This window comes from Ascaphus truei, chromosome 3 (assembly GCF_040206685.1).
Source record: "Ascaphus truei isolate aAscTru1 chromosome 3, aAscTru1.hap1, whole genome shotgun sequence".
NCBI lineage: Eukaryota > Metazoa > Chordata > Amphibia > Anura > Ascaphidae > Ascaphus > Ascaphus truei.
The window spans coordinates 232,557,376-232,585,269 of NC_134485.1; the positions used below are offsets into that span (position 1 = coordinate 232,557,376).

The 27,894-nt window shown below is 41.3% G+C and overlaps 1 protein-coding gene across 4 annotated transcripts in view; it reads right to left on the reverse strand.

Moving 5' to 3' along the window:
* Positions 1 to 27,894, reverse strand: part of SH3RF3 (SH3 domain containing ring finger 3) — a 425,668-nt gene that overhangs the window by 42,621 nt on the left and 355,153 nt on the right. For all 4 annotated transcript variants that reach the window (XM_075590306.1, XM_075590308.1, XM_075590307.1 and 1 more), the window contains 3 exons: positions 26,649 to 26,819; positions 18,691 to 18,941; positions 16,699 to 17,030 (listed from right to left, as the gene is read on the reverse strand). In XM_075590306.1, coding sequence (XP_075446421.1) covers positions 16,699 to 17,030; positions 18,691 to 18,941; positions 26,649 to 26,819 — 754 coding nt within the window. The remainder of the gene's footprint in view (positions 1 to 16,698; positions 17,031 to 18,690; positions 18,942 to 26,648; positions 26,820 to 27,894) is intronic.

Sequence of the window (27,894 nt, forward strand, 5' to 3'; positions counted from 1 at the left end):
AGTGTCATTTATTTAACAAAAATAAAGCCAAAATGGAAAAGCCATGTGTGAAAAACTAAGTATACCTTATGATTCAATAGCTTGTAGAACCACATTTAGCAGCAATACACTGGCGACACACTTTATTCGAGCTTGGCTAGTCCCACGAATTCGGGTATACTCGGGTGTATTGAGGTTTGTGACTGTTTTCTGCCCGAGTGCATTGAGGTATTTTAGAGGCAGGGATTGAAGCATTTTATTCCCGCTGGCTGCAATACTGCACAGTATATATATATATACTGCATTACAATTCATGAATTTATGCCATCTGGTAGACACGCGAAGCATTGCAGCCTATTAAATCCTAATCATTATCATTTAACAGATCAGTCGCCCGTCAGCCAGGCATGAACCCAGGCTGGGAAGGCAAATGCAACAGGGCTTGTCAGAGGTGAGGAGCGGCGCATTCCAGGTATCTGCCAGGTACATACCGGGTATTTGCTCGAATAAAGTGTGTCGGTGCAGTAACTTGAAGTAATCATTTTCTGTGTGACTTTATCAGTCTCTCACATCGTTGTGGAGGAATTTTGGCCCACTCTTCTTTACAATGTTGCTTCAGTTCATTGAGGTTTGTGGGCATTTGTTTATGCACAGCTCTCTTACGGTCCAGCCACAGCATTTCAATCGGGTTGAGGTCTGGATTTTGACTAAGCCATTGCAACACCTTGATTCTTTTCTTTTTCAGCCATTCTGTTGTAGATTTGCTGGTGTGTTTGGGATCATTGTCCTGTTGCATGACCCAATTTCGGCCAAGCTTTAGCTGTCGGACAGATGGCCTCACATTTGACTCTAGAATACTTTGGTATACAGAGGAGTTCATGGTCGATGCAATGACTGCAAGTTCCCAGGTCCTGTGGCTGCAAAACAAGCCCAAATCATCACGCCTCCACCACCGTGCTTGACATTTTACGTATATGAGGTTTTTGTGCTTATATGCTGTATTTGGTTTTTGCCAAACGTGGCGCTGTGCATTATGGCCAAACATCTCCACTTTGGTCTCGCCAGTCCAAAGGACATTGTTCCAGAAGTCTTGTGGTTTGTTCAGATGCAACTTTGCAAACCTAAGCTGTGCTGCCATGTTCTTTATAGAGAGAAGAGTCTTTCTCCTGGCAACCCAAACAAACCATACTTGTTCGGTCTTTTTCTAATTGTACTGTCATGAACTTTAACATTTAACATGCTAACTGAGGCCTGTAGAGTCTGAGATGTAACTCTTGGGTTTTTTGCAATTTCTCTGAGCATTGCACGGTCTGACCTTGGGGTGAATTTACTGGGACGTCCACTCCTGGGAAGATTGGCAACTGTCTTGAATGTTTTCCACTTTTGAATAATCTTTCTCACTGTAGAATGATGGACTTTAAATTGTTTGGAAATGGCCGTATAACCCTTTCCAGATTGATGGGCAGCAACAATTGCTTCTCTAAGATCATTGCTGATGTCTTTCCTCCTTGGCATTGTGTTAACACACCTGAATGCTCCAGAACAGCAAACTGATAACACTTCGGCTTTTATAGAGGTGGTCACACTTGCTAGCATCTTAATTCCTATGGAAGCAGTAAGGGTGTACGTAGTTTTTCACACATAGCTTCTCTATTTTGGCTTTATTTTTGTGAAATAAATCATGACACGTGCAATATGTCATGTGTTGTTGTTCATCTGAAGTTGTATTTACCTAAATTTAAGACCTGCTAAGGAACAGATGATAGTTATTATTTCCTGATATGTAAAACCATAGAATTCAAAGAGGGTGTGCTTTCTCTTTCATACCACTGTACATATGTATGTATGTATATATTAATATATATATATATATATATATATATATATATATATATATATATATATATATATATATATATATGTGTGTGTGTGTGTATACACACTCCAGGTAAGTGATCAAAAGAAATTTGTATTAACAAGACATCTTACCTGGAGTGCTGCTTCTGATATTCGTCTTCAAACGGTATCGTATTGCCTATTCTATACCATACAGGATTTGCACCCACATTGTTTCAACCAGACGGAGGGCCTGCACCATCTACTATATATATATGTCTACTATGTATATATCTGTCTTCCGGTGAAACAAAGCACAGTGATGCAGTACTCTGTAATAAATCTGATTCAGAAAATTGTATTATTTCAATTTATTTAATACTTTAGTATTTCTCAATTGAATTCTGCTATAATCTGCCTATGGTATGACTATGTTTACTGCTGTACAAAAGCATGTCAATCATAGGTGCATTTTTCAGTATTTGACACAGAGAATCATGTTTTCATTTTGATATCTAAAACACAGTTCACTTGGGTAACTAATTCTGTTTTCTTCATTTAGACCCTGTTGACATTGCTACGTGAAGTCACTGAGTTGTCATGTTTGATTGATAAAGAAGACATATCTACAACCACCTCATAAAGCAATTATCAAAGCAGTGCAAAATAAAACAACAACAACCAACAAGAGACTGAATTCCTGTTGCAACACTAAGTAATTCTGTGAACCACTTAAACCATAACCCACTTGACAATAGTGACAGGTGACCATCCATCCAATATAACATTTGCAGCAGGTGACAACAAGGAAAAAGGAACACAACGTGATTGACGTATGAGTAATTTGCTAGTCAACTGGAAAGTAACCAGTAAGCTGTCTAACCTTCAAGGGTGCTTACTTATAGCTTCAACAGTCACATTAGACATGCTTTCACATTTTATAAGCCCTGAAATTCATTATTACTTTATGAAATGTGCTGTTCTGCAAGGTGAAAGTGTTGGGCCTTAATGTACTGCTCCTTCTAACCATATGTTCTAGAATAGTCCTGGGAGTTAGTAACAGTATATACAACGTATTTGTATTGTATTGTATTGACTAAATAATGTATGTATACAGCACAGTATATGTTGTGTAGTCATAAATCATAAGGCAGAAAAGCAGTTTCCTAGCGAGGGGCTGACTTCGGCAAATCCAAACGTATACGCAGGAAAGCGAAGGATAGAACAGAACAGATGTAAAATATTTTACATTCTTCTCCTTTACTACCATGTAAAGAATGTATGTGTTGACTGTATCAACCAAGCTGGCGTGACAAACTCATGAGAGTTTACTGCTGTAAAGCCTCTTGTAGTAACTGCTTAATGCTTCCCACCTCACGAAGACACAACTATCATTATATTGGGCATGACTCGTCATGGCTGCTCAGTTTCCTGTATGCCATTCATTACCAGTGACTGCATCATTACATGAAATCTTATCATATTAACACGTATATATGACTACGTTCGTTGGCAGATATATACAGTATGGGTGTTGAAGGTACTGTATAATTGTTAACAAATCCAAAAACCCTGCGTTCCTCCCAAATTGGCTTGCAATTTATTAGTGACATTGTACATTTTGATCCCAAGTCTAATAACAAAAGAGTCACGTAGTTGCATCTTTTCAGCAAAAAATGATGTACCGTAAGTCTGCTACCGGTGTTAGCAGGCTTCAATCAGTTATAGTGTTACTTATACCGTACATTCCATTATAGGGGTAGGTCTGAGCTCACCCAAGTATGTTTTGTTAAACTGTATAATGGTTAGCTGTACACTCGAACAATTAGAGTGAAAAATATTTAATTATTTCAATTACAAACTCTAAAAGAGATGATCGTTGCATTCAAAAATTTTAAATCTAAGAAAATAGTGCAAAAAACCCTATAATTATTGAATTTAAGGCTCACAGACAGATGGGACACCTTTCATAATGGTTAAACAGTAGTAACCTGGTTTAATACCAATGCCCAGTTTATATGGGGTAGATGGGGTGGGTGAATGTGGTGTTTGGCCAGTGTGGTTAAATAGGCCCTATATGGCAGCAAAGACCCCACAATGGCAATGAATGGACACCCTACTACCCAGCTCCTCTACCCCCCAAACCCACCCTGCCTAACACATACAGAACAGTACAGTAATGGGCAAAATCCCTATTTTCCAGATCTGGATAATAGCTCTTTTGCCCATTAAAAAAAAAACATTATCTAGCCAGTATAAAGTAAATTAAAGCTCTACTTACTCTACTTACTTGAAGGCTGCACTCCTCCTCAGCACCTTCCTCCTCGTCCTCGTGGGCAGCAACATTAAAATAAAAGAACAAACTACTGGCCACGAACTATAGTAATTAAGGGGTTAACCACAACCCCCCCCCCCCAATAAAATGACATTGTCATAACAAGAACCCTTGCCAATAAACCCATTGATTGGTACCATGCCCACAATGGCAATGAATGGGCAAGCTAAAAAAACAAACCACAAAATAAAACACATTACATTTAAATAAAAACAAGCATCGAACAATAAAGCCATTAATTGTTACTGTGGTAAATCATGCCCACAATATGGGCATGGATTGCCACAATGAATGGGCAAGCTAAAAAAAAAAACGTAACAATTAAATAAAAACAAGCATTTGCCAGAAGAATGCATTGAATTCCACTGTGCTTATCTTCACCCAGAAAGGGGCATAGATAAGCACATTGCCAATTAATGAGCAACCTAAAAATGAATACACAATTAAATAAAAGCCAATCAAAGTGTTTTTTTTTTACCTTTGCTGAGATTCACCCTCTGAATTTTACTCCGGCACCAACTCTTGACCCTCGACGCAAGGTCCATGGTCCTCTGTTTATTGAAGAGAAGTTTCCAGTAACTTCTTGAGCTTCTCTCTTTTCTTCTTTATAATCCAAGGGACAGGCCTTATATAAGGCATGTGGCGTCACATTTGAGTGTCAAATGATACACCCCCAATCCGAATGGTTGGTGTACCATGTGACGGCTTCCATTTTTTTACAGATGCGACATCATCAAAAAGAGAGGGAAGCCAACCAATCAGGTAGTATATGCTACACTCCCTTTAAGATGACATCACTTCAGCAACAACAAAAAAATGGAAGCCATCACATGGTATACCCATCAATCGGATTAGCAGATATACCGCCACCTTCCCGGTAAGCCTAACGACCCACTCTGGGCAACTACCACCTTCACCCACCCCATAAACCCCAAGAAACCAGATACTCTGGCTTAACCCATTCATTACCTTATTGTCTAGCCCCGAGGTGGGCAACCCTATCGCTATTTGCCACTTGTGGCGAATTGGCAGGCTAAGTGTGGCAAATTTAATATTGATCTAGTCTAGCTCTACCTTCCCACTCCAAGAACTCCGTTCTGTGTCCTGCACAGCCTAGCTGTGCAGACCCCATGCGGAGAAGCACTCCGCCGTCAATCTGCCTCTCTCACCTTCACGGCGCCGCATCAGGGGGAGGGGGAGGAGGGGGGGAGTTATGGAAGCCGACTGACCAGTTGCGCAAGCGCTGTGGAGGGGAACCCAGGTATCATTCCATTTAAAAAACTTGCCCGCTGCTGCTCCATTCCCCCGACTGACTGATTGAACAATATGGAGCGCTGGTTCCCTCTGTCCTGTCTCCCCTCCTTGCTCGCTCTGCTAAACTGCCCCCCCTCCCCTCCTCCACTCAGCTGATTTTGGTAGCGCTGGTTCCCTCTGTCCTGTCTCCCCTCCTTGCTCGCTCTGCTAAACTGCCCCCCCCCTCCCCTCCTCCACTCAGCTGATTTTGGTAGTGCTGGTTCCCTCTGTCCTGTCTCCCCTTCTGGCTCTGGTATGTTGTGTGTGTGTATATATATGTGTGTGTGTGTATATGTGTGTGTGTGAGTATATATGTGTGTGTGTGTATATGTGTGTGTGTGTATATGTGTGTATGTGTATATATATATATATATGTGTGTGTGTGTATATATATGTGTGTGTGTGTGTGTGTGTGTGTGTGTGTGTGTGTGTGTGTGTGTGTGTGTGTGTGTGTGTGTGTGTGTGTGTGTGTGTGTGTGTGTGTGTGTGTGTGTGTGTGTGTGTGTGTGTGTATATATATGTGTGTGTGTGTGTGTGTGTGTGTGTGTGTATATATGTGTGTGTGTATTTGATTGTGTATATGTGTGTGTGTGTGTGTGTGTGTGTGTGTGTATATATATGTGTGTGTGTGTATATATATATATGTGTGTGTGTGTGTGTGTGTGTGTGGGTGTGGGTGTGGGTGTGTGTGTGTGTGTGTGTGTGTGTGTGTGTGTGTGTGTGTGTGTGTGTGTGTGTGTGTGTGTGTGTGTGTGTGTATATATATGTGTGTGTGTGTGTGTATGTGTGTGTGTGTGTGTGTGTGTGTGTGTGTGTGTGTGTGTGTGTGTGTGTGTGTGTGTTTTTGTGTGTGTGTGTGTGTGTATGTATATATATCTATATATATAGATATATATACACATACACATACACACACACTGTGTCGTTTTCAATTTTTGCATGCGCAATAAAATACCTCAATTTTTGCATGGTGTGGCTATTTTCACTTCTAATTCGCCACACCTGTGGCTACATTGAAAAATAGGTTGCCCACCCCTGGTCTAGCCGCTAAGGTAATGAAGCGGTTTTAAATTTTATGTTAATAACAGAGTATTGAAGTAGGGGATCTCCTGAGCTGAACCTCATTAATTTCAGCCTCAGAGACCCCCTGCATCCCGAGGTTACAGGCCCCGGTATCTCCCAGCATTGTTTAAACATCCCGCCTCATGTAACTGGGAGATGTTAACACACAGAAGATACCAGCACCCCATACTGGCACCTGTAACTTGGGAAGCAAGGCTCCCTAGGGCTGAAATTAATGCGGTTCAGATCCGGACACCCCCTGCTTCAATACTTTGTTATTACACTTTAAATTAAAACAGTGTGATCGCCTGTAAGAGCTGTGCAGGGAGATTTAGCTCTTATAGACTGAGAGCAGATCGCAGTGTTAGAACTTAGAAAAAGACTGAGATAAGGACACTGCTATCCCGAGCGGTATTAGCATTTTCCTACCTCATGGTTTCTGACTTGCGATAATTGTTTCTGAATACTGTGATAACACAAATGTCAGACCGTGAGGTTGGGTCAAGCCCTAGGCCCCTAAAAAGTGACTTAAATGTATGTCTTTATTTATATAGCGCCATTAGTGTACATAGCGCTTCACAGAAGTAATACACGTGGCAATCACATAAATAACAAATAATACAAATAACAGATCATGGGAATAAGCGCTTTAAACATAAAAGTAAAATTTCGGAAGAGGAGTCCCTGCTCCGTGGAGCTTACAGTCTAATTGGTAGGTAGGAGGAACGTACAGAGACAGTAGGAGGGAGTTCTGGTAAGTGCGTCTGCAGGGGGCCAAGCTTTATGTATCATGTGTCTAGTATTATCCACGGTGCTATTCATATGCTTCTTTAAGCAGGTGTGTCTTAAGGTGGGTCTTAAAAGTGGATAGAGAGGGTGCTAGTCGGGTACTGAGGGGAAGGGCATTCCAGAGGTGTGGGGCAGTCACTATTCCCGTAATAGTATCCCTATACACCTCTGCTGTTGTCCTGGTGTATGGTATTATGTATAGTAGTACAGTTCCCTTGCAGTGAGCGCCGTTGTAGTCTCTCACGGCACTTTTAGTACTCCCAGTACTCACGGTACTCGTGGGACCTACATGCCCTTGCAATGAGCTCCGTTGTGATCTCTCACGGCACTTTTGGTTGTAACAGCTCCCCAGCATCACCAAAAGTGCCATGAGAGATCACAACAGAGCTCATTGCAAGGGCATCCAGGTCCCACGAGTACCGTGAGTACTGGGAGTACTAAAAGTGCCGTGAGAGACTACAACGGCGCTCACTGCAAGGGAACTGTACTACTATACATAATACCATACACCAGGACAACAGCAGAGGTGTATAGGGATACTATTACGGGAATAGTGACTGCTAGAAGCCCAGCTGGGAACCGGTAGACCCTATGAGTGTGAGATACTCTGATATTCTCAATTGTTTTTAAAGAGCTCACAAAGTGTGAGTTTTTTACTTATTGTGATTCATTTATTTTTTTATCATTAAAACTGTGTTACACTATTCTGTGTGTTCTTAACCTCTCCCTATATATGTATCACTACTTATGAGATGGAAACTTGGCAGTGAAGAATCGCTGTAGAAAGATCCGAGGACACAGACCCAGGAACGTCCCCAGAATACCTACAGAGTTCCAGATCCCAGGGTGGATAAAAGGCCTGAATTACATGAAACGCTGTGAGTGCATATCTTACTATTTTAGGGGTTCATTTTTCAGACATACTATCCTATGTTTTTTCTCTCTCTTGTCTCCCCTTGCGCCTAGGTCATTCTTCTGGTATCTTTTCATTACAAGCTTGTGGAGCTGTAGACCTAATTGGCAGCAGACAGAGTCAGGGATAGATAGATTGTAAGGGTTAAATTCCCTCTGATATATATGTGGTATTAACTGATTAGATATCTCTGTGGGATTGCGCTGTGTGTTTCTTTTCTTTTTTGTATATATATATATATATATATATATATATATATATAATATATATATATATATATATATATATATATATATATATATATATATATATATATATATATATATATATATATATATATATATATATATATATATATATATATATATATACACACAGTGGTTGACAAATCACCCAAAAATCTACTCGCTGAACCAAAAAAATCTACTCGCCACCTAGTCCCCCTCCCAATCCCACCCTGCTTGGTGTCGGCCATGAGGAGGTCGCCACGGGGTCAAATCCAGTCGTCACGGGCCTGTATTTTAATGGATTTGTCAAACACTGTATATATATATGTAGCCCTGCTTCCTAGCGAACGCAGGCCACTACCATATGCTGTATCACCTGTAGGCTCACAGGGCCTGAGCCTCTGCCACGGAGAGCCTGGGGTACACACAATATCTAGAACTTGGTGCAGCGCCTCCACCTGCGACAGCTTCCGCCCGAGGGGAAGTGGGTCTTCACAGGACTTATATACAACACTCCCACACACAGCGATATCCTTTAACCAATTAATTTTACTTGCATATAACATAGGGATTATACCAACAAGTGTGCCTCCCTAGAGGAGACACTATACTCGGCGTCTCGTGAACGCTCACCCCCCCTCTCCCTGCACCGGGTGATCCCACCCCGTGTCCAGTTCCCCTTGGGAATAGTTCCCCCACCCTCAAGTGAGTCAATGGATGTGTATGAGTGTGACTGCGCAGCCACTGTGACCTGAATGAAGGATGGTACCGTTGATGCACTTTAGAATTACCTGCCGGGCACTCCAGTACCCGGTGCGGCTACAATCTTCACAAAGGATCAGCGAGGTGTAGATGACGTCACCCGTCGGTGTCTAGGGCGGTCCAACCCAGACACGCTGTGGCACGATAGTGGGGTCTGCGCCCAGACCTCCCGCCAACTTAGAACTGTCCCAGCGGTGGTAATCTGGCAATAAGGGAACCGGAACCTGACTAGGGCCAGTCCCTAGCTCTGCTTGTCTCTACGGGGACTCAGGGCCTAACTGGGCCTGGGGCATGTGGCCTACGTAGGGGGCGGTATGCCTCTCTACACTGAAGCTCCTTCTCCTCTCCTCTCCGAACAACTCTGACACTTGTGCGCGCAACCACTTCCTTTTCCTCCTGGTCTCGCACCTCATTGGCCCAGGCACATCACGGGGACCCGCAGGGGCTGCTGGGACTCGTCGTGCGCTACCTCCTTTGCGGGCTTTCTTACCCTCACTCTGTGCATGCGCAACCTCTGCTAGGCTAAGTTGGTGCTGCCGCCAACCACAACATGGCGGCTCCCTTGCGCGGAACCTCCATTATCGGAGTGTTCCTTACTGCAACATTCCCAACCATACAACAAACGAGTGGAAAAAGGGGGTCCCGGCTACATATATATATATATATATATATATATATATATATATATATATATATATATATATATATATATATATATATATATAAATATAATCTAGAGCGCCTCCTGCTTGCTTAGCCATAGACCTATGAACATAAAAAGGACATCTGTAAAATTATCTCCTGGTCTGTCAGATACTGAAGGTGATAGGTAGTTTGTTATTGTAAAGTTTAAGAACAAACCAGTATTGGTGACAAGTGATATTGTAAGCCACACCTCGCTGTTACTGTTCTGTGAATCTACTGTAACTGCAATGCTCCTAAAATATAAAAAATAAAAGTCCTATTCAAATATTCAGCACTGCCTTTATTGTTTATTATTCCTTCCTATAAACCAGTTATTATCTATTGGAAGACAGACAAATTACTTTTTATAATAAAAATAAAAGCACCTCTAAAAAAAAAATTAACTTTCACGTATAAACATACTGTATATTTCTTAGTTTTAATTTCAGGATCACATATTTCACCTTTTCACCTGTAGTTGTCACAAGGGAGAGCAGCCCAATGAGTGGCATGCCCTTCTGGCAGCACCAGGCTTACATTACATTAAAACTTCATTATAGTATACAATGTTAGAGGACAAGGCAAAGCACAATCGCCCTAACTACAACTTGCATCCAAGGCATGGCTGTAATTTATCACTATAGAAGTGTGTCAAGTGTCAAACTCCTGTTTAATCAGAGTAAACATTAGCAGACACAACAAATAAATCATCACCGTCCTTTGAGACCTCCCCCCTTTGGTTGTATCAATCATTGAGCTGTGGACTTCACATGGCTACCCAGTCTTCTCTCTGTATACAGTACTTGTAATCCCATTGAATACACAACACAATTACATAGTAAACATTCAACAGTGCTCCCTGTGTCACTGATGGGCACATACACTGCAAGCTTAAGGGCCATCTAGCATACCATTTTTAATAGCCAGGTAATAGCCATTTGATTTATTTTGTGTGATGTTTTAATCAGTAGGAGCTACTATGGAATACAACGGGATAGCTCCTTAGTGATATATGAGAACCATTAGCAGAGTAAACACTGTATGAAAATATGTGTTAAATGTCTTCTGTTCTTTAGATATAAGCTGCCTCAGAGCTAACACACATTAACATCACCTTTAGACAAACAAGGGTGAAAGATCGTACCAGTGAATGCTTAAATCTACAACATATCAATAATGGCACTCCCTTCCTAAACAGTGGCAATGCTATTCTCAAAAAAGAAATGGGATTGTCTGTGGGATAACTAAATTAAGCCCTATATTTTATTAATTTGCCTCAACAATTATGCTCCCACTCTCTGGAACTGTCTGCCTCGTACAGTGCGAGAGGCTCCGTCTCTGGAAATCTATATAAACAGGCTCAAGGCCTACCTGTTTACCCAGGTATATAATTAATTAACCATAACGTGTCCGGCATTTAATAGCTATAGTACTGTCCTATCCTGAATTGTATCTTTCCTTTTGTTTGGTCTTTTTTATTCCTTTAAATGTTTTCTTCTTTTCCCTAATTGTAACTGTAAAGTGCTTTGAGTCCCATTGGGATAAAAACCCGTTAAATAAATAAAGTTATTATTATTAGGCCTGAATAGCAGTCATAGTTGCATAAAAAACATGCTTTAAAAGAGAGAAACTTATTTTCTAAAACACAATGTAAAAGAGTATTGTTTATCAGCTAGGAAGTCAACGCCTAAAGGTAGATATTTTAAGACATTGCTGTTCGGCACCTGAATGTTATATAAATGTAAAAACAAAGGTACATAAAATTACTATTAAGCACTGGGATCCAGCTGGTGTTGGCTGAAAAGTTAATGCCAAACAGGATACCAGGTGGCCAATAACAGCCTTTTACAATCAGAAATGAGGGTTGAGATTGTATATTATTCGTTTTTCTGTTTGAAAACCACATCTTAACATAACCCAGGGTTAGGGATGGCAGAAAGGTATGAATTAGTTATCCAAGAGTCTTAAGCACAGATGGGTGCCAGGTATCCAGCAATTACTCCTCTCCGCCTAATTAGCAACTATAATCTGTAATGTCGAATGATCCAGATGATGACAAGACTGGGCTTTGAACGCACTTAGTTACTGTAGTTCTAACGTGTGCTGCACAAGTTTAAGAATAACCTTCGTTCTTCACAAAAATTTACTGTGCAGAATAAATGACTTGTGGTGGAAAGAGAATCCTGGTAGCACAGTATTAAAAACCAACAACAAGCTAGGTGCTGCACTTCAGGGAGCCTGAAGAAAACAATGCAAAGTGACATGACTATAAGGCCTGGTCCCCGCTGGCTACTGCAGCGCACACCGTGGCGGACGCTGCAGGGACAAGATCCGCCACACAATGGGGCCAGGCCCGCTGCGACAGAAACTCCTGCTCTCAAGAAAATTGAGAGCAGGAGTCGCGATACAGCGCTAGGCCTGCCCCCCGGCGGTTCAGCCAATGAGGGTGAACCTGCCGGGTGACGTCACGGCCATGCCCCCATCACGCCCCCTCTGTCTTTCCCCCTGCAGCTCTCTGCAGACCGGGGGACTCGCAGGCGAGCGTGCTGCGCAGGCAGCAGGGCCGCAGCTTAAGGCTAAGGCTCCGCTCCCAGAGTCAGCGCGCCCGCACTGCAGACAGGCGGTGCGCTGACATACACAGACCGCGATATGCGGTCTGTAGGGAGCGGGAGCCGGAGCGGGAGGTGGGCGGGAGTGGGAGGTTTGACAGGGAGGGGGGGCGTGGCTTGAGCGGAGGGACCCGCTACTCTCCCCCCCCTCCCTCCACGGACTCGGGCTGGAGCTGCTGATGGTAAGCAACACACACACACACACACACACAGGCACTCATATACACACAGACACACAGGCACTCATATACACACACACACAGGCACTCATATACACACACACACACACACACACACACACACACACACACACACACACACACACACACACACACACACACACACACACACACACACACAGGCACTCATATACACACACACACACACACACACACAGGCACTCATATACACACACACACACACACACACAGGCACACACATACACACACACACACAGACAGAGGCAGGCACGCACGCACTCAGACACACACACAGACAGGCACGCTGCTTTCACTCCACACTCCTCCCCGCTCCCCGAAGCCTCTCCTCCTCACGAAGCCTCCCCTCCCCATTGGCTCACAGCCACACCACGTGACGCGTCAACGCTAGGGATCACCATTTTCTTGTGTCCCATAGCGGCTGACGCGCTACAGCGTGTAGTGCGCTGTGCCGCCAGGGGGGACCGGGACCGGCTCGGGAGGATTCCCCTGCTGGTGGGGAACTTGCGTGTGGCCGCCCGCGCCAACGAACGCAGCGGGACCGAGGCCTAAGAGTCATGGTCCTGGAGAGCCATAGTTATACAAAGTGAACATTCATGTATTAGAGCAAAAAATAAAAATGGGAGGCATAAGACTGAGTTAAAAAAAAAAGAAGATTATGGGGACAGTCTCATGTAGAATCCAATTATCATAATAATCGCCTTCTTTGGAATAATTCAATCATCCTTGAAGTAGAAATTGTACTTATTTGTAGCCTGTGAAAAATAGTTTTTTTCCTTTTTTATAAGACGAATGTGTTTGTGCTTATAAATTGCTTTTTGTAGAACAAAATTTGTTGGTATTGTCTGTAGAATAATTGCTGAAGTCATTTGCACATCCAGCACTGAGAGCCAGATTTACTATGCATGGCCAAGCCATAAAATGCCTGATGCCCTACTGAAGTGAACAGGATGAAAGATGCTTTATGGTCTTTAGTGTTTTGTCTTTGTTTACAAGGGGTGCGAGGGGTGGAGGCAAGTATGTCCCATATGCAGAAGGGTAAGAAGTCTTACTATCTTGGGAAAGGCCTGTAAGTGGACCGAGATGTCAATCTATCTTTACTAAATCCTTTGGATACGTTTTTCATCAAGACCACTTGAGTGCCAACTTCATAGTTTTCTGAATTGTAGGTGGGATCCACTATGATGCGGGACCACCTTTGCTGAGCACCGGTGGCAAGTATCTATTTCTTGTGAGTGCACCACGCAACAGTACCATATGCAGAAGGGCCATGGGGTTTACAAAGGTCAGGTACTGTAAATGCAATGTGATGTACTAAAATATACTGTATAAAGTGTGAGGAAACACAACTGTTCCCATGTCCCAAAAGGAGGTGTGAACACAATGAGTTCAACTTTTCTGGAAAATGAAATTCACTTAGAAAGCTACCAACTTGAATTAGATATAGCAGCAAGTTCACTTTCCTGCACCTAATCAATATATTAGTGATGTCATCATCAACAAACATGTATGTATGTATGTATGTATATATACTGCGCCTGAATTGATGTTGATCAAAATGAGATGTAATGTTAAGAGAAGTATAATAGCAACAAAAAATAAAATATATATTAAAAAATACATATATATAATTATCCACAAGACACAAAAGTGAATGTCAATTACATACAAAGTGCATAACATGACACAGACTATCTAACATATAAGACAAGGGAGGGTAAACAGGGGAAAAGGGATTGGATATACAGACACCCAAGAAAAGGAATGAAAACAAATAGCAGAAAATGCCAAAGATAAAATAAAATGTATATAAACTGATGAATATAACCGCTGGACCCGCCGACAGCTATCCTCAGGAACAACTTCCTTCATCGCCAAATACAATACAAAAAAGTGCGGCACGGCTCCCAAAGCGTGAAACTTTAACATCAAATTTAATAGTGCAATAAAAGTAAATTAAGACCACTCACAAGACAAAAATGATTAAAGTGCATAGAAACTGTGATAAGAACACTCAGCAAGATTCACCGTAAGTCCCACACTGAAGCTTCAGAGCAGCACCATGACATTTGATTAGGAGCCAGGCAGAATCACCATTAGAATCACAAGCACGAGTGTGACAGAGCAGTGGAGCTGAAGAAGTTTACGCGAGTCTGCAGCAGGGGGGCAAACAGCGTAGATGTGCACTCCCAGACTGCATCCTGAATCGGAAGCGGAAGCAGCTCAACGGTATAAACAGCCAGACATGCTGCTCTGGAGCTTCAGCGTGGGACTTACGGTGAATCTTGCTGTGTGTTCTTATCACAGTTTCTATGCACTTTAATCATATTTCTCTTGAGTGCGGCCGTAATCTACTTTTATTGCACAATTAAACGGAATGTTACAGTATCACGCTATGGGACCCGCGCTGTCTTTTTTGTATTTTATATATACATATATATTGTCAGAACATGCAGTTATCCCTCCTTTGGCAGGGGTCCTGGAACCCTCTTAACTTCCCTGGGAAACAAATTATTGCCAACTGATATCTCTAGAAAACAACTACGTAATTTAAACAATATGAGACTGCCAAACACAGCAACAAAATAACTATTATGGTAAAAAGAAGGGAAACACTTATTTGTGAGTAAATGGTGAGTAAATGGTGAGTAAAGCATACTGCAGTTTTATGCGGTGAGCAACAACCGATGAATGTCACTAGTCACAAGTTCAGTACTGTGGCCAGCATTCTTCCACATGATAATCACTACAAACTGGAGGCAGGGGAAGAATGACTTTCTAGAGATGGCATGCAACATGTTTCACACATTATTAAAGAAGAGAACGTGACAAAAGTGCAACAATTACAATTCAGTTAACCTGGACTACAGAAAGCCATAAATGTGCACGGTCAAGAGCATAGTACATAGTTAATGACCAATGGGGAGAATAGCTGGGGCTTATTGCATCAAATTACCTACAGTATCATAGACAAACAATGTAACAAGATAGTGAGGATGGTCAGCAGTATTTAGGGTCACTCACATAGGGAAGGGACTGAATAGAAATAGGGAAGTCATGCATTGAAGTTGAATGGCAGAAAACGCAAGATATGTGAGTATTTCTCCACTATAAGGGACAACATCTCTGCAAATGTAGTGTCTAGAAATATAGTAAGAGTCATATAATTGTTTAAAAGTTCTGGAACAAACAGAGTTGTCATGTGTTATTTGTTTTCCGATTATAGAGAGGAATAATTTATTTTCCTAATTAGCCTGAGAACTGTGAAAATAATCATTGTTTTTTTCTTGTCTAGCACTGTACATAGAATTTTTGCATGCACGAGTCCCTGCCGCGTAGAGCTTACAATCTATTTTTTTGGTACCTGAGGCCCAGGGAGATAACATGAGTTGCCGAAGGTTACAAGGAGCTGACACCAGGATATGAACCAGGCTACTATGCTTCAAACTCAGTGACAGTGCCTTTACTCACTGAGCCGCTCCTTCGACCCTGATATAACATTTATAGTGGTACACTGTAATGGACCAATATATACATTTTTCCAAATAATCCTAAATAATCGGCCTATGGTAATACACAGAAATGTTATTTTGAAAGCTCATTACAACCTATTCTTCTATGATACAAAATGCATTTTAAAATAGTTTTCCAGATCCCTCCAGTGCTAAGCTTGCCAAACACCAGTAAGATTGCTTCTACATAACATAAGACATTATTAATTAATTACCATTTATGATAAAAGCAAGGTGTCCTTATACAGATACAAAACAGATAGTCTATGGCTACCTTATGTTTAAAGAGGCCATCAGCTCTCTGGCAACAAGAAAAGCACTGGAATATATAATTATATGCAAGAAATTCAATTGGATGCTGTGATTATGATTTTGTAACACTGCCAACCACACTACTTATTATTTGAATACCTCTGTACACTACACAATGTAATTGTTATATCAAGAATAGCTTTCCAAAAGGACAGGGAGGGACTCACCTTTTCAGTCTTTCTCTCTTCTGTTTTGCCAGCTGTGCTTGTTGGGCTGGCAGTCAGAAAGCTGCTGATGTGGCCGTTGGCAGCTTCACCGTTTATGTTCGCTGTGGTAACATTTGGGGGAGTGATAGCTGCTGCAGCCGAAGTCAGGGAAATGACTGGCCTATGACTGTGGATGCCAGTAGACGTTTGTGCAGCAGACTGCTGGATGTGTTGTGGAGAGAGGGTAGAGTGCGGCCTATTTATGTTGGCTGGGAGGCGTGATGGAGAGCTCTGTGTCCGTAGTGGTGACACGGTAGCTGTAGGACGTTCCTGGGACTGCGATGAAGAGTGGGCTTTAGAGAAGAACAATAATCAGTAAACAGGAATAAGATAAGGAAAACAAAAAATGTAGTATCAAAATATTTTTAGAATAAGCTCCTCTAATGATACCTACTCTACGTTTAGTTAAATCAGTTTATTCCACTGGCGTTCAATTTTAAGACCAGAAAAATGCATGTATATGAAGTTCCCAACTTATTTAGATTAATGTTCACATTGTATTTTGTGTCAATGCCTAAATGCAATAAATTCAGGTAACACGTAGAAGTAGATGTACCATATCAAACTACAGTATGCATTTCTCTTGTATTTGCAATAAAAAACGCCCTGTCTAAGGTGGCATTTCTGGCTATCAATTTGTGTCAGGTAAGAAACACTTTCTTACAACAAAATGTAAGTTATAAGCACTACCTTTACGTTAATGGATCTCTACCATTGTCTAATTAGTAAGCCCAGTTGAATACTAACATCAGAAGCATGAAGACATCAGCAGCTCCACTGTGCAGAATTGCTGCATCACTAACTATTTCTCTCATATAGCCACGGATTACAACAAATCAGGCATTCTCCACTCCACAAACTTATTAAAGAATGAAATTCCCCAAGATTCAGAGATACATATAATGTTTTGAAAGCTCTGTTCACTATAACTCCATCCACGAAGACCTTTCTATAGACCTACAGTACAGGACTAAGCTTATTGGGGGTTTGAGTCCAAATCAGGTACCTGTAACATGCACCAAGGCTCATTTAATCTCACTTGGCGTCGATTTGCTAGGTTATGCATCAAGAAATGTCAAATTCTCTCTATGCTGTTTGATCACTAGTTATGTATGAAGCTCCCCCGGCTGGTATCAGTAGCTAAAAGAATACATAATATATCATTCTCAAGCATAGTATCAATCTCACACATCCTAAAATCACGTAGCAAACAAACCTCAGACTTGGATAACAAGTTAACCAGTGAGTGAAAAATAAATGCGTTTTATTCATTGCCTTAAACTAAAATATCAGAACATTTTTGTCCTGGAGAAAAATAAACTGGATGAGCTGAGAATAAATTATTTATAGTTATAGTCTGTGCATGTACTAACAAGTGTGTTTTATCTACTATCACCACACATTTTTCAGCTTGTTCTAGCATATTATAGTAATATGAATAACCAATTGAAATAATCAGTCTTCTCTAAGAAAAAACATTTATTTATTTGTTAGTATTTTAGGTAGTAATGAGAAAGCACAACCGGTGCTGCAGTGTTTGTGCGAAGTAATGCGAGTATACAGATGTACTAAGACTTACTGACTTTGTGACCGTGGACCAAGAGGCTGAAATCTGCGGCCCGTGTGCGGTTGGTCTGCGGCAACCAAAAGCAGTCAGTTTTGTGACCCGGGAGGATTAAAGCAGTCTTAATCCTTCCAGGACAGACAGTCTGTAACAGCTGTGCAGAGGAGTCCCAGAGAGAAAAACTCTCTCCGTGTCTCCCCAGAGCAGCTCTTACAGACTCCGGTCTATCCTACTCCTTGATGACGTAGATGCCCGATTATGGGTCTCTACATGAGGGGCAACACTAGAGGACCATATTCGGTCATCTACGTCATCAAGTATACAGTACAGTAGTACATGTATGCCTTTGCTGAGAGCAAAGAGCCATATAAATCAATTAGTAGACTTACCCGTCTGCATAGCATTACGGGCCTGGTTGACAGCTTGCTGGGCAGAGATCTTCATGCAGCTGTTCTGAGAGGGTATTGAAGAATCTTGATGGGGATTTATCTGAGGCACAGTAATCGGGAGAACAGGCCTGACCACAGATGTACAGTTTATCAGCCCTCCAGTGGACACATGGGCAGCTAATGGAGATCCCCTAGTTGCCAGAGGAACCCCTATGGTACAATTTCTTGCCTGGACAAGTCCAGTAGGCAGCCTACAGCAGAAAGAGAAAAAATGCCAGATCCCCGTGTAACAATAGTATAATGCCATGGTGCCAATAGTGCCATGCAATTCTGAGACAATAATCACATGTTATCACACAATTAGGTCATTTAGATTTTCATTGAACAGATAAAAGGTTGCTATTCATTTACAGTATACTGTTTTAAGTTTCCTAGTTAACTTTAATAGTTATTTCTTCTATTTGATGTGTAAAAATGGCTGTCTGCGAAGCAGCTATTCTCTAGCACCGTTATGTATATATTTTTTCTCCCGTATAACTATTTCAGGTTCATCTGTTTATTTATTTCCAAATGAACCTCCAATGCATTTAAATCCCCTAATTGTGTTTCTTTTAAACTAAGCTACCTTAGGTAACGCACTATTTTGAGCATTCTCATGTTGCTTCTTTATATGCATTAACTGAAACTGAAATGCTAAATTATTTTAGATGCTTAAATTCATATACGGATTGTATTGAGGCTCCAAGAAGCACAGGAGAAATTGAGATTTTGTTTAAAAACACGTTGTTTTATAATGTGAATTCACCAAAAATTTGCTTGTTCCATTACCACACTGGCATTTAAAAGGAACAACTCAATTTGTTTTGCCTTTAAATACTGGAATAGCTGGATATTAAATGAATCAACACAAATGGCAACTTTTTGTTGAAAGAATAGACAAATGTAAAACAAGATTCATGATACAGCAGCAGCCGCAGCAGCAGCATTCCAAGCAGAACAAACATATGAAAAAATATACATCAAATATAAAGTACTTTTAGGCTATTAGTTTTATTTTAAAAAGCAACCTCAAGTCCATGTCTGAAACAGAGGGCACGATTTAGCAAATAGTGTTAAGGCACAAACTACCGCATAAAAGCCATCATATGAGACAATTTGTGTCCCACCAGATTTCGTAGAGGTAGGAAACAGGTAGTTTGTCTAAAGTTTGAAGCAGTTTGCATGCAAATGAAGCGTTTTGCTCACAGTGGTAATCCAACTGCACAGTTTGGCATTTCATACAATAATGACCTCATTAAAGTAGAATTTGTATTCAAGTCGGATTTATGAAATTGTGGTAAGCAAATTGTATGAAGCATAAGACTCAGGAAAGCATGTTAACACGAGGCAGCTGTAGCTTCTAAGAACCCTCTAAAAGAACAGGTCAATTTAGAATTAAATTGAACTAGTGACCTAATGGCACTCATATGGTTAGTTTGTGAGACCTACAGTACGATATATTATACAAATCACACTCCCTAAGTAATTTTAAAACTAATAACACCTCTGCTATATCATTTGATAGTAAATAAAACATGTTAACATTATCCCACTTATTATTATTAAATAAGATATATTTTGAAATTAAATAATTTAGCACAAAAATGTTGCTATGAAAGATGTTACATGGTCGAGTGTAAGAGATGTGTGCAGAGGTACGCAATGGAGACCGTTTTAAGGTGAAACTAAAATGAGGCTTTATTGCGCCTGTTCCTTTAACATGGCAAAAACATTAAAAAATAAACAAAATAAAGGCCTACTCTGCTTTGGAGGATATCTAAACCTTTACTCCATCCCTTTCTAACGGATGGGTAGCTAAGCTAGTTACCACCCCCAAACATATATACATATAGATCTACAAAAGTCCAAGAAGAAAGTCTCTTATCTGTTTGTTGTAGCTGTAGGGGAAGGCCTCTCCGCTCTCCTGGGTCAGCACCCTTGTGTGCTATGTCCATGTATAGGACACAAAGGTCTGTTCCCCTTGTCTTGCTATCAGCATACAGTCCTTCTGCAGCTCAAGGCATCTGTTCCTCTGGTCAATGCTACAGTAGTTGTGGGCTAAGGAAATCTCCTTCCTGTTTCTCAGAACAGGCTTTTTTTAACAGTCTTAATCAGCCAGGTGGAGTCTGGTTGATTGTTTGTGAAATTAACCAACCCACTGCTGGATTTAGAGACAGTTTTTCTCAACAGTGATAAGTCCCTGTTACATACTCCCCTGTTTGTGGAGAAACTCGGTCTTACCACGGCCAAAGCCCATCCTTCCACTCTCACTAGCGATATCTCTGCGGCTCGAATGAAAGTGGATGGAGTACAAAAACCCTCAGTCCCGCTGGGATTCGAGCCCTTTCACCAGGTTATTAGTGTCTCCTCCAGAAGGTGCTTGAGATCAGCACTCCTCAGTCACTGGAGGAGAAATTTTTCCAAATACAATCTTTCTATGGACTGCGTGGTCATGAGATTTCCCCACCGTCGGGCGATCTTCTCTTTGAAGGCAGACTGTATGGCAGCAGTCACAAAGCATTTACGCAAATAGCTTTCTCTCACCATCTTTTCCATTGACTCCATTTTAGCACTAAATGTCCATTCCTTATAACCCTTGGTCAGGTCTTGCAAAGCCTCTGTCAGCTCACTCCTGAATTCTGTCTGATGTTTGGAATCTATTTCTACTATCTAAGGATAGGTCCCCGCTACCATCGGCGGTGCGCGCAGCTGCATGCGCACCTCCCACCAGCTCCTTACCTCACTCCCTGGCTCACTACATACTGTGAAGTGTCAGCCAGGAGGGGCTACAACAGGATGGTGTTCCCGAGCTGCGATGTGTCACATGGTGCGCCAGGGAGCCAATCAGAGGCAATCATTAGATCAACCAGGAAGCTGCAGGAGGAGATAAACAGGGGGGGGGGACTATGGGGAGGGAGGGGTGAGCTGACAAGTGTGTCCTCTGGTTCCCGCTGCAGTCTATTAACATGCTATGAAACCATAAAATTGTTACCTTGTACTTTCATTAGTGTTTTGCAGTAGTATTATTTCTTTCTTTCTTCTTTCTTTCTTTCTTTCTTTTGTAAATGTGTGACTTGATATAGCTCCCCTGACATATTTTCTCCCCTGTATACTCATACCCTTGCTTTGTGCTTGTGTCAGGGCCCCTCCCCCATCATGGCCACGCCCACCCGACCTGCTTTGGCTACACACCCCGGCACTGAAATAAGAAACCTACAGAGCGCAGATCGCCGTGCACACGCTGCCAGGACGCAAGGCGGGCGGGCGTGCGTGCAGGTGCATGCATCGGGGCCTTAGCCTCATGCCATTTCATGGTACTACTTAAAGAGCATTCAAGAATAGCTATTTCAGTTTTCAGCTCTTGAAGCTGTCCTTCTGCACTTCTTTTTCTACTCAATGCAGTTGCCAGTTCAGCTTCTTTGGGATTGAGTTGCGATTCCACATCCATTTCCAGAGAATGTCCTATCTTCTCAGCTTCATCAGAGAAGGATTCTTCTGGTTTTGATTCTCCACTCATACTTTTATTTGTTGCCTGTAGGGCAGCTGAAGGTTTAGCTAGTGCTTGCTAAGAACGTTCAAACTATGCAATCTCGTTTTGCAGATGAGCGGTGTCCCCAGCTCTAACTGTACCCTTGTCTTCATGGGTATTAGTTGCTGTGTGATACCGATTCTTGGACAGGGTCAATACCTTTTCCTGTAGTACTGTAATCTCATTCTTTCTCATTTCTCAGTCTTTCAAGCTCTTCTACTTCTAGGCTTTTCTGCAAGTTTAATTCATCCACGAGAGATCCCTGTTTCTTGATTGCATCGTGCAATTCTCCTCTCAGAGTCTTTATCTCCTCACTGTGATTTCTCTGAGCTTGCTTCCACATATCCTTAAGTATATTGTGGAGCACTGTGAATTTCTTCGCTAGGGCCGCAGCTGCTTGCCTCAGTTTCTGGACCTTCTTGTACTCCTTCTTGTACAGAGTTACCTGGCCTCTAAGCTTGGCCTCCAGCAAAGCTCTGGTGTTGTTCAGGGTAGCCTTCAGTTCCTCATGCTGCTCTGTGGGGACACAATGGGTAATCAGACATTCCCGCAGCACTTGTACTTCTTTAGCAGCCTGCTAATTTTCATCCTGCAGAGTTCGTTGCTTCTCCTCGGCATTCTGGAGGTGCATACGCAGACCTTGCAGTTGGTTCTGCAAAAGGTGATCTGCTTGTGTGTGTTGCTCCAATGCTTCCAATTTTTAATCTTCCAATAGTTTCTTTATTTTTTGTAGCTCGTGCAGCTTTTCCTTCTTTTCATTGACGTGGTCTGTCAAATCCAAATTTTCTTCTTTCAGCCTTGTATTTTCTCTTATTGCAATCTCTGTAATATTCAGGGACTCCTTGTAGTCCTCTTTCCATTTACGCACTTCTGATTTGAGACTCCCGGTCTCCTGGCGTGAGACTTCTATCTCTAGGTTGAGTGTCTGAAGCTCCTTCTGAGAGACTTTAAGATCCATACTAAGACTGAGGATACTTTTTGAGAGATGTCAAGCTCCTCAGGGAGACTGTGAAGTTCCATTTTAGAGACCTCTTGGTGTGAGGCATCCAGTGCTATGCGAAGAGTATGAACCTCATTCTGGGATATTGTATTGTATTATATGTCTTTATTTATATAGCGCCATTAATATACATAGTACACCTCTATCCGGACACTGTTGACCGCCTGGTTTGAGGCATTGAGTTCTATGCGGAGAGTGTGAACCTCATTCTGAGAGACTTCCACCTCTCTATGGCAATTGTGAACCTCTTGCTGAAAGACTGTAATCTCTTTCAGTGGCTCCTCATACTGTACTTCTGTTTCAGAGTAGCAATCATTCGGTCAGACTTGCTCTGCTTTTCTTCCATAGCGGTAATAGTAGTGTTCGCAGTATCTAGATCCGTCCTTAGATCCTCCAATTCGGTCTTGGCCGCCGAGTAAATTGCGAGCACAGTCTTCTGTAGCTCAGCATTATTTTCTATCTCCATTTTCAATTTTTCATGGAGCAGATCACAGTTATGCCTGGCAGCTTGCAGTGCATCTTCAGGGCTGTTCAAGGGATCATCACTCACTGGTTCTGGCTCCGCTTCCCTGGTATGATAGGTTGAGGGTTCCTCACCATTGGCACTGGACAGATACTTCTTTGGGTTACACGACTTCTGCCTTGGGCCCTCCGGATATTTTGTCATCCGCGTGACGACTCCTCCATTTTCTCTAGGCTGCAGGGCATCTCAGACCTCCTTTTTCTCTGCGGGATCTGTGGAATTGTCTGTTCCTTCCACGGTAAGTGAAAATCCGCTTTTCTTTTTCCGCCTTTTTGCTTTGGATGACTCCATCCCATCAGGGATTCTGGGGCCCCTGTCTTTATTTGAACCTTCAGTAGTTCACTGTATCTGTCAGGCTTTTCTTGCAGTTGCATTAGCTGGCATAGATATTCAGTGATCTGCTGCTCCTGCTCTTGCCGCTCACATGTGGAGCCACCTGTAATGGCTGTCACACTCTGCTCTATTGCGCATGAGCATGGCATCTACTGCGCATGCGCGAACACACAAGATGGCAACCCCCACTTGCCAGGTACGCCGTGGAGCTCCAGCGCTCCGGACAACTTTGCAGCCATCCTCCTCCTGTCCAGGAGGTAAGAGGGGACCTGGCTACAGTAGTAAAATCAGAGCAGGATGTAGTTTCTCTCTCCAGACTAGAACCTTGGCCAGGGAAATGGCTGTTGAGGTTTGTAAGGTTATGCATTTGGGAAACCAGAATAAACAATTACTACAATTACTGTAGGTCAATCCTTGATAGAGAAGGATTTAGGAGAGCTTGTAGAAAACAGGTTTAGCAATACTGTCCAAAATCAGGCAATAGCTGCAAAGACAAGCAAGATCTTATCTTGCATGCCACTGTATAAAATATTAGTAAGACCACACCTTGAGTATGGAGTACAGTTAAGGGGCACCACTCCATACAAAATACATTATGGAACTAGAAAAGCGTACAAAAGAGCCACCACATTAATAAAGGGGATGAAAATGTTGAGTTATTAGGAGAGACTAGCTGAATTACTGTCAAAATGTTTACATTAGAAAAGAGGCGACTTATAGGGAATATGATAACTATATACAAATATATTCAGGGTCAATATAAGGAGCTTTCAAAAGAACTATTCATCCCAAAGGCAATACAAACGACACAGGGTCATCCCTTAAGGTTAGAGGAAAGGAGATATCACCAGCAACAAAGGAAAGGTTTTTTTTTACATTAGGGCAGTAAAAATGTGGAATTCATTTCAGATGGAAACTATGATGGCAGATCAATACAATAGATTTGTTCCAAAAAGATTGGACAGCTTTTTAGAAAGGAAAGTTATACAAACATGGATATGTTTGGCTTCCTTTGGATCAAAATACTGTTATTGCAAATATAGGATAAGTATATGTTGTCTAAATTTAACATAGGTTGAACTCAATGGACATATGTCTTTTTTCATCCTCATCTATTATGTAACTATGTAAAATGACGCAACTAAAGTTATTTAGCTGTCACAGACATACTTTTACAACCTACCTCTATTTCTATTCAACCTATGTGTTTATGTCCGTTTGATCTGTTAGATTTTCTGCTGCCTAATACACTATGCTCTTAAACCATGTGTTCTATAAGTCTATTTCATGTTTAAAAATGTAGACCTGCAGATTCACCAAAATGTAGTTACAGTAGGTGGGACTGACTTTAGATCTGATATGTAAATTGAGAACCAAGCATAATTTGCAACCCACAATCATTTATGTAGTGCAGTGCTCTTCAACTCATTTCCCAAAAGTGGCTAGATTGGAAACAAATAATGAGTAGTAGATGTGTCACATGAGTATTTTAGTCATTTCAGAACTATTTAGAAAGATTTAAAAATGATTGTGCATTTTGCAAGCAATTATCTGTGTTATATTTACATTACCGTTTTTCTATTTTTCCCACTGATAATTTTAATGTGATCTGCCTGAACAACTTCAATGAAATTAGCAGGAAGTAACTGCCTTTTTAAAATAACTGTCACTTCCATTAAATGCATGCAGCTTGTTGTACTGTGCACAGTCAGACAAACATTGCGTACATCAAATTAATCTGTTTAAAGGAAATGCAAAGGGAACTTAATGTACAGTTACAGTATGCCCCTCCAGCTTGATTTCAGTGAGTAATAATTCTAACCTGTGGGTTTACAATGGGTTAAGAATGTTAACAAAGTGTTTCCCAGGAACACTTGTGGTGGACATGTATCCATGTTACTGTGCCAAGGCTATTGCTCTGAAACGACCATTGTACACAAAACCGTCTGGCCTTGCTATTTACCGAATGATTTACACAAAATGGGCCTGCTGTGCTTACCAGTGTAAAATGATAAATATTATAAGCAAATTGCAAACCTGCAGCAGCAAAATTACACATCAGCTATACAACTGTAGCAATTCTATGTATCAGCAGTGTTAGTTCTAGACTGGTCCTTTGGAATTAATTTTGTTTACCATGTTCTTACTAGTAATAACTGTGAATAAATGCATATAAATCCCACAGGAATGTACGTTACTATGACAACACAATGCCATTATAACAAATTTTTATTTGAGAGCATGGAGATAGCTCTGTAGCATTAAATAGCAAATACGTGTGGATAATGCAGTGGTAATTGCAGGCTGACATTGGCAAAAATATGCTACACTGGTAATTCAGTAGACTTTCATAAATGGAAGTATTAGATTTCAAGAAAGCGAACGTATTATTTACATAACAGAATATTATCTCAAACTACCACCTGCAGGAAAATAAAAGAAACAAAAAGGCAATAGTATTAATGGTATTGTTAAGGATTCAGAGAATTATTGTCAATGTTATATATTCCCTTTTATTTATTTTGTCTTCTCACCTGGAAACAGGGGTGACATAATTTCCAGGAAAGACGCCTGACAATCCTGTCCGGAGAGATGTCCCCTTGAACCACCCATCTTGGCATTTTTCAGTGACTCTGTACATCTCTCCCTTGCGTAGCTCCAACTCATCATTCTTTTGTGGTTTGTATGCGTAGAGGGCTAAGTATCTGTAGAAATGGCATAAGCATGACACAGCATGTCAAATGCCAACAAATTACATTATGCTCCTTCTCAACTCCTAACAACATCCCTCAGTTCCACATTTTAGCAGCATGATGCACAGATCCATAAGATGATCTCTTGGGACTTTCAAAGACATGAGTAAGAGGGACAATCAACTATCAAGGTCAAGTGATAATAACAATGCAGGATCAAATGCCTAACAATAATATTATTTGTTATTTAGTGGCGATTCAACAGAGTGTAGAAAACAACATTTTTTAACACAGGGTGAAATTTTGGAACGTCAAAGATAATTACAGTATGCTACGGTACCACTAAACTGAGCATTCTCTCTAGATCAATTTGCTTGTGTATACGCTAACTGCATCTAAGATGTTCTACCCTCAAACGTATTTAGTACTGTATATGTTATTATCTAATAAAAATGTATCATAGAAATTAATCACTTCCTATTCTGCTTTTGTGACTCTTCTTATCTTACTGTATCTTCCTCGGTGTCTCTCACATTTGCCCCTTTGTCACTGTAGCAAAATCCACCCCGTTCTACCTCCATACACGGCGGTGTGAGAGAAGGAGGCAAGCCAGGAATGAGCAATAATTAAGACATTCAAAGAAAGCATAAAGCATTGTTTATAGAGGTAGAGATTAATATTTTCATAACTCATCTAGTGCCAGCAAATCATACTGAACATTATTGCTTTTACATTTTATTAACTCTCCAACACCTTTCTTATCTCCAAGCACTTGCAAGTACGTTTTCATAAATAGGACCTAGTGAAGCAGTTGAATGAGACATGCCAGTTCTTAAGTAGTAAAGGTATTAAGTAATGCTCGCTATTGCTGTGCCATTTTACAATTTCAGCTCAAACAGCAGCTTATGTTATACCAGCCAACATATTAGATTCCCTTCATTTCTGTTACTATCTCATATCACCATCTTAATTATGTTGCTATCCCAAGTTATTACAAAAATCCTCCAAGTGACTTTTTTTTATGCCTGAACGTATGAATTGATGTTGATAAGAAGAAGTACATGGTTTTCCCACAAAATGAATGAAG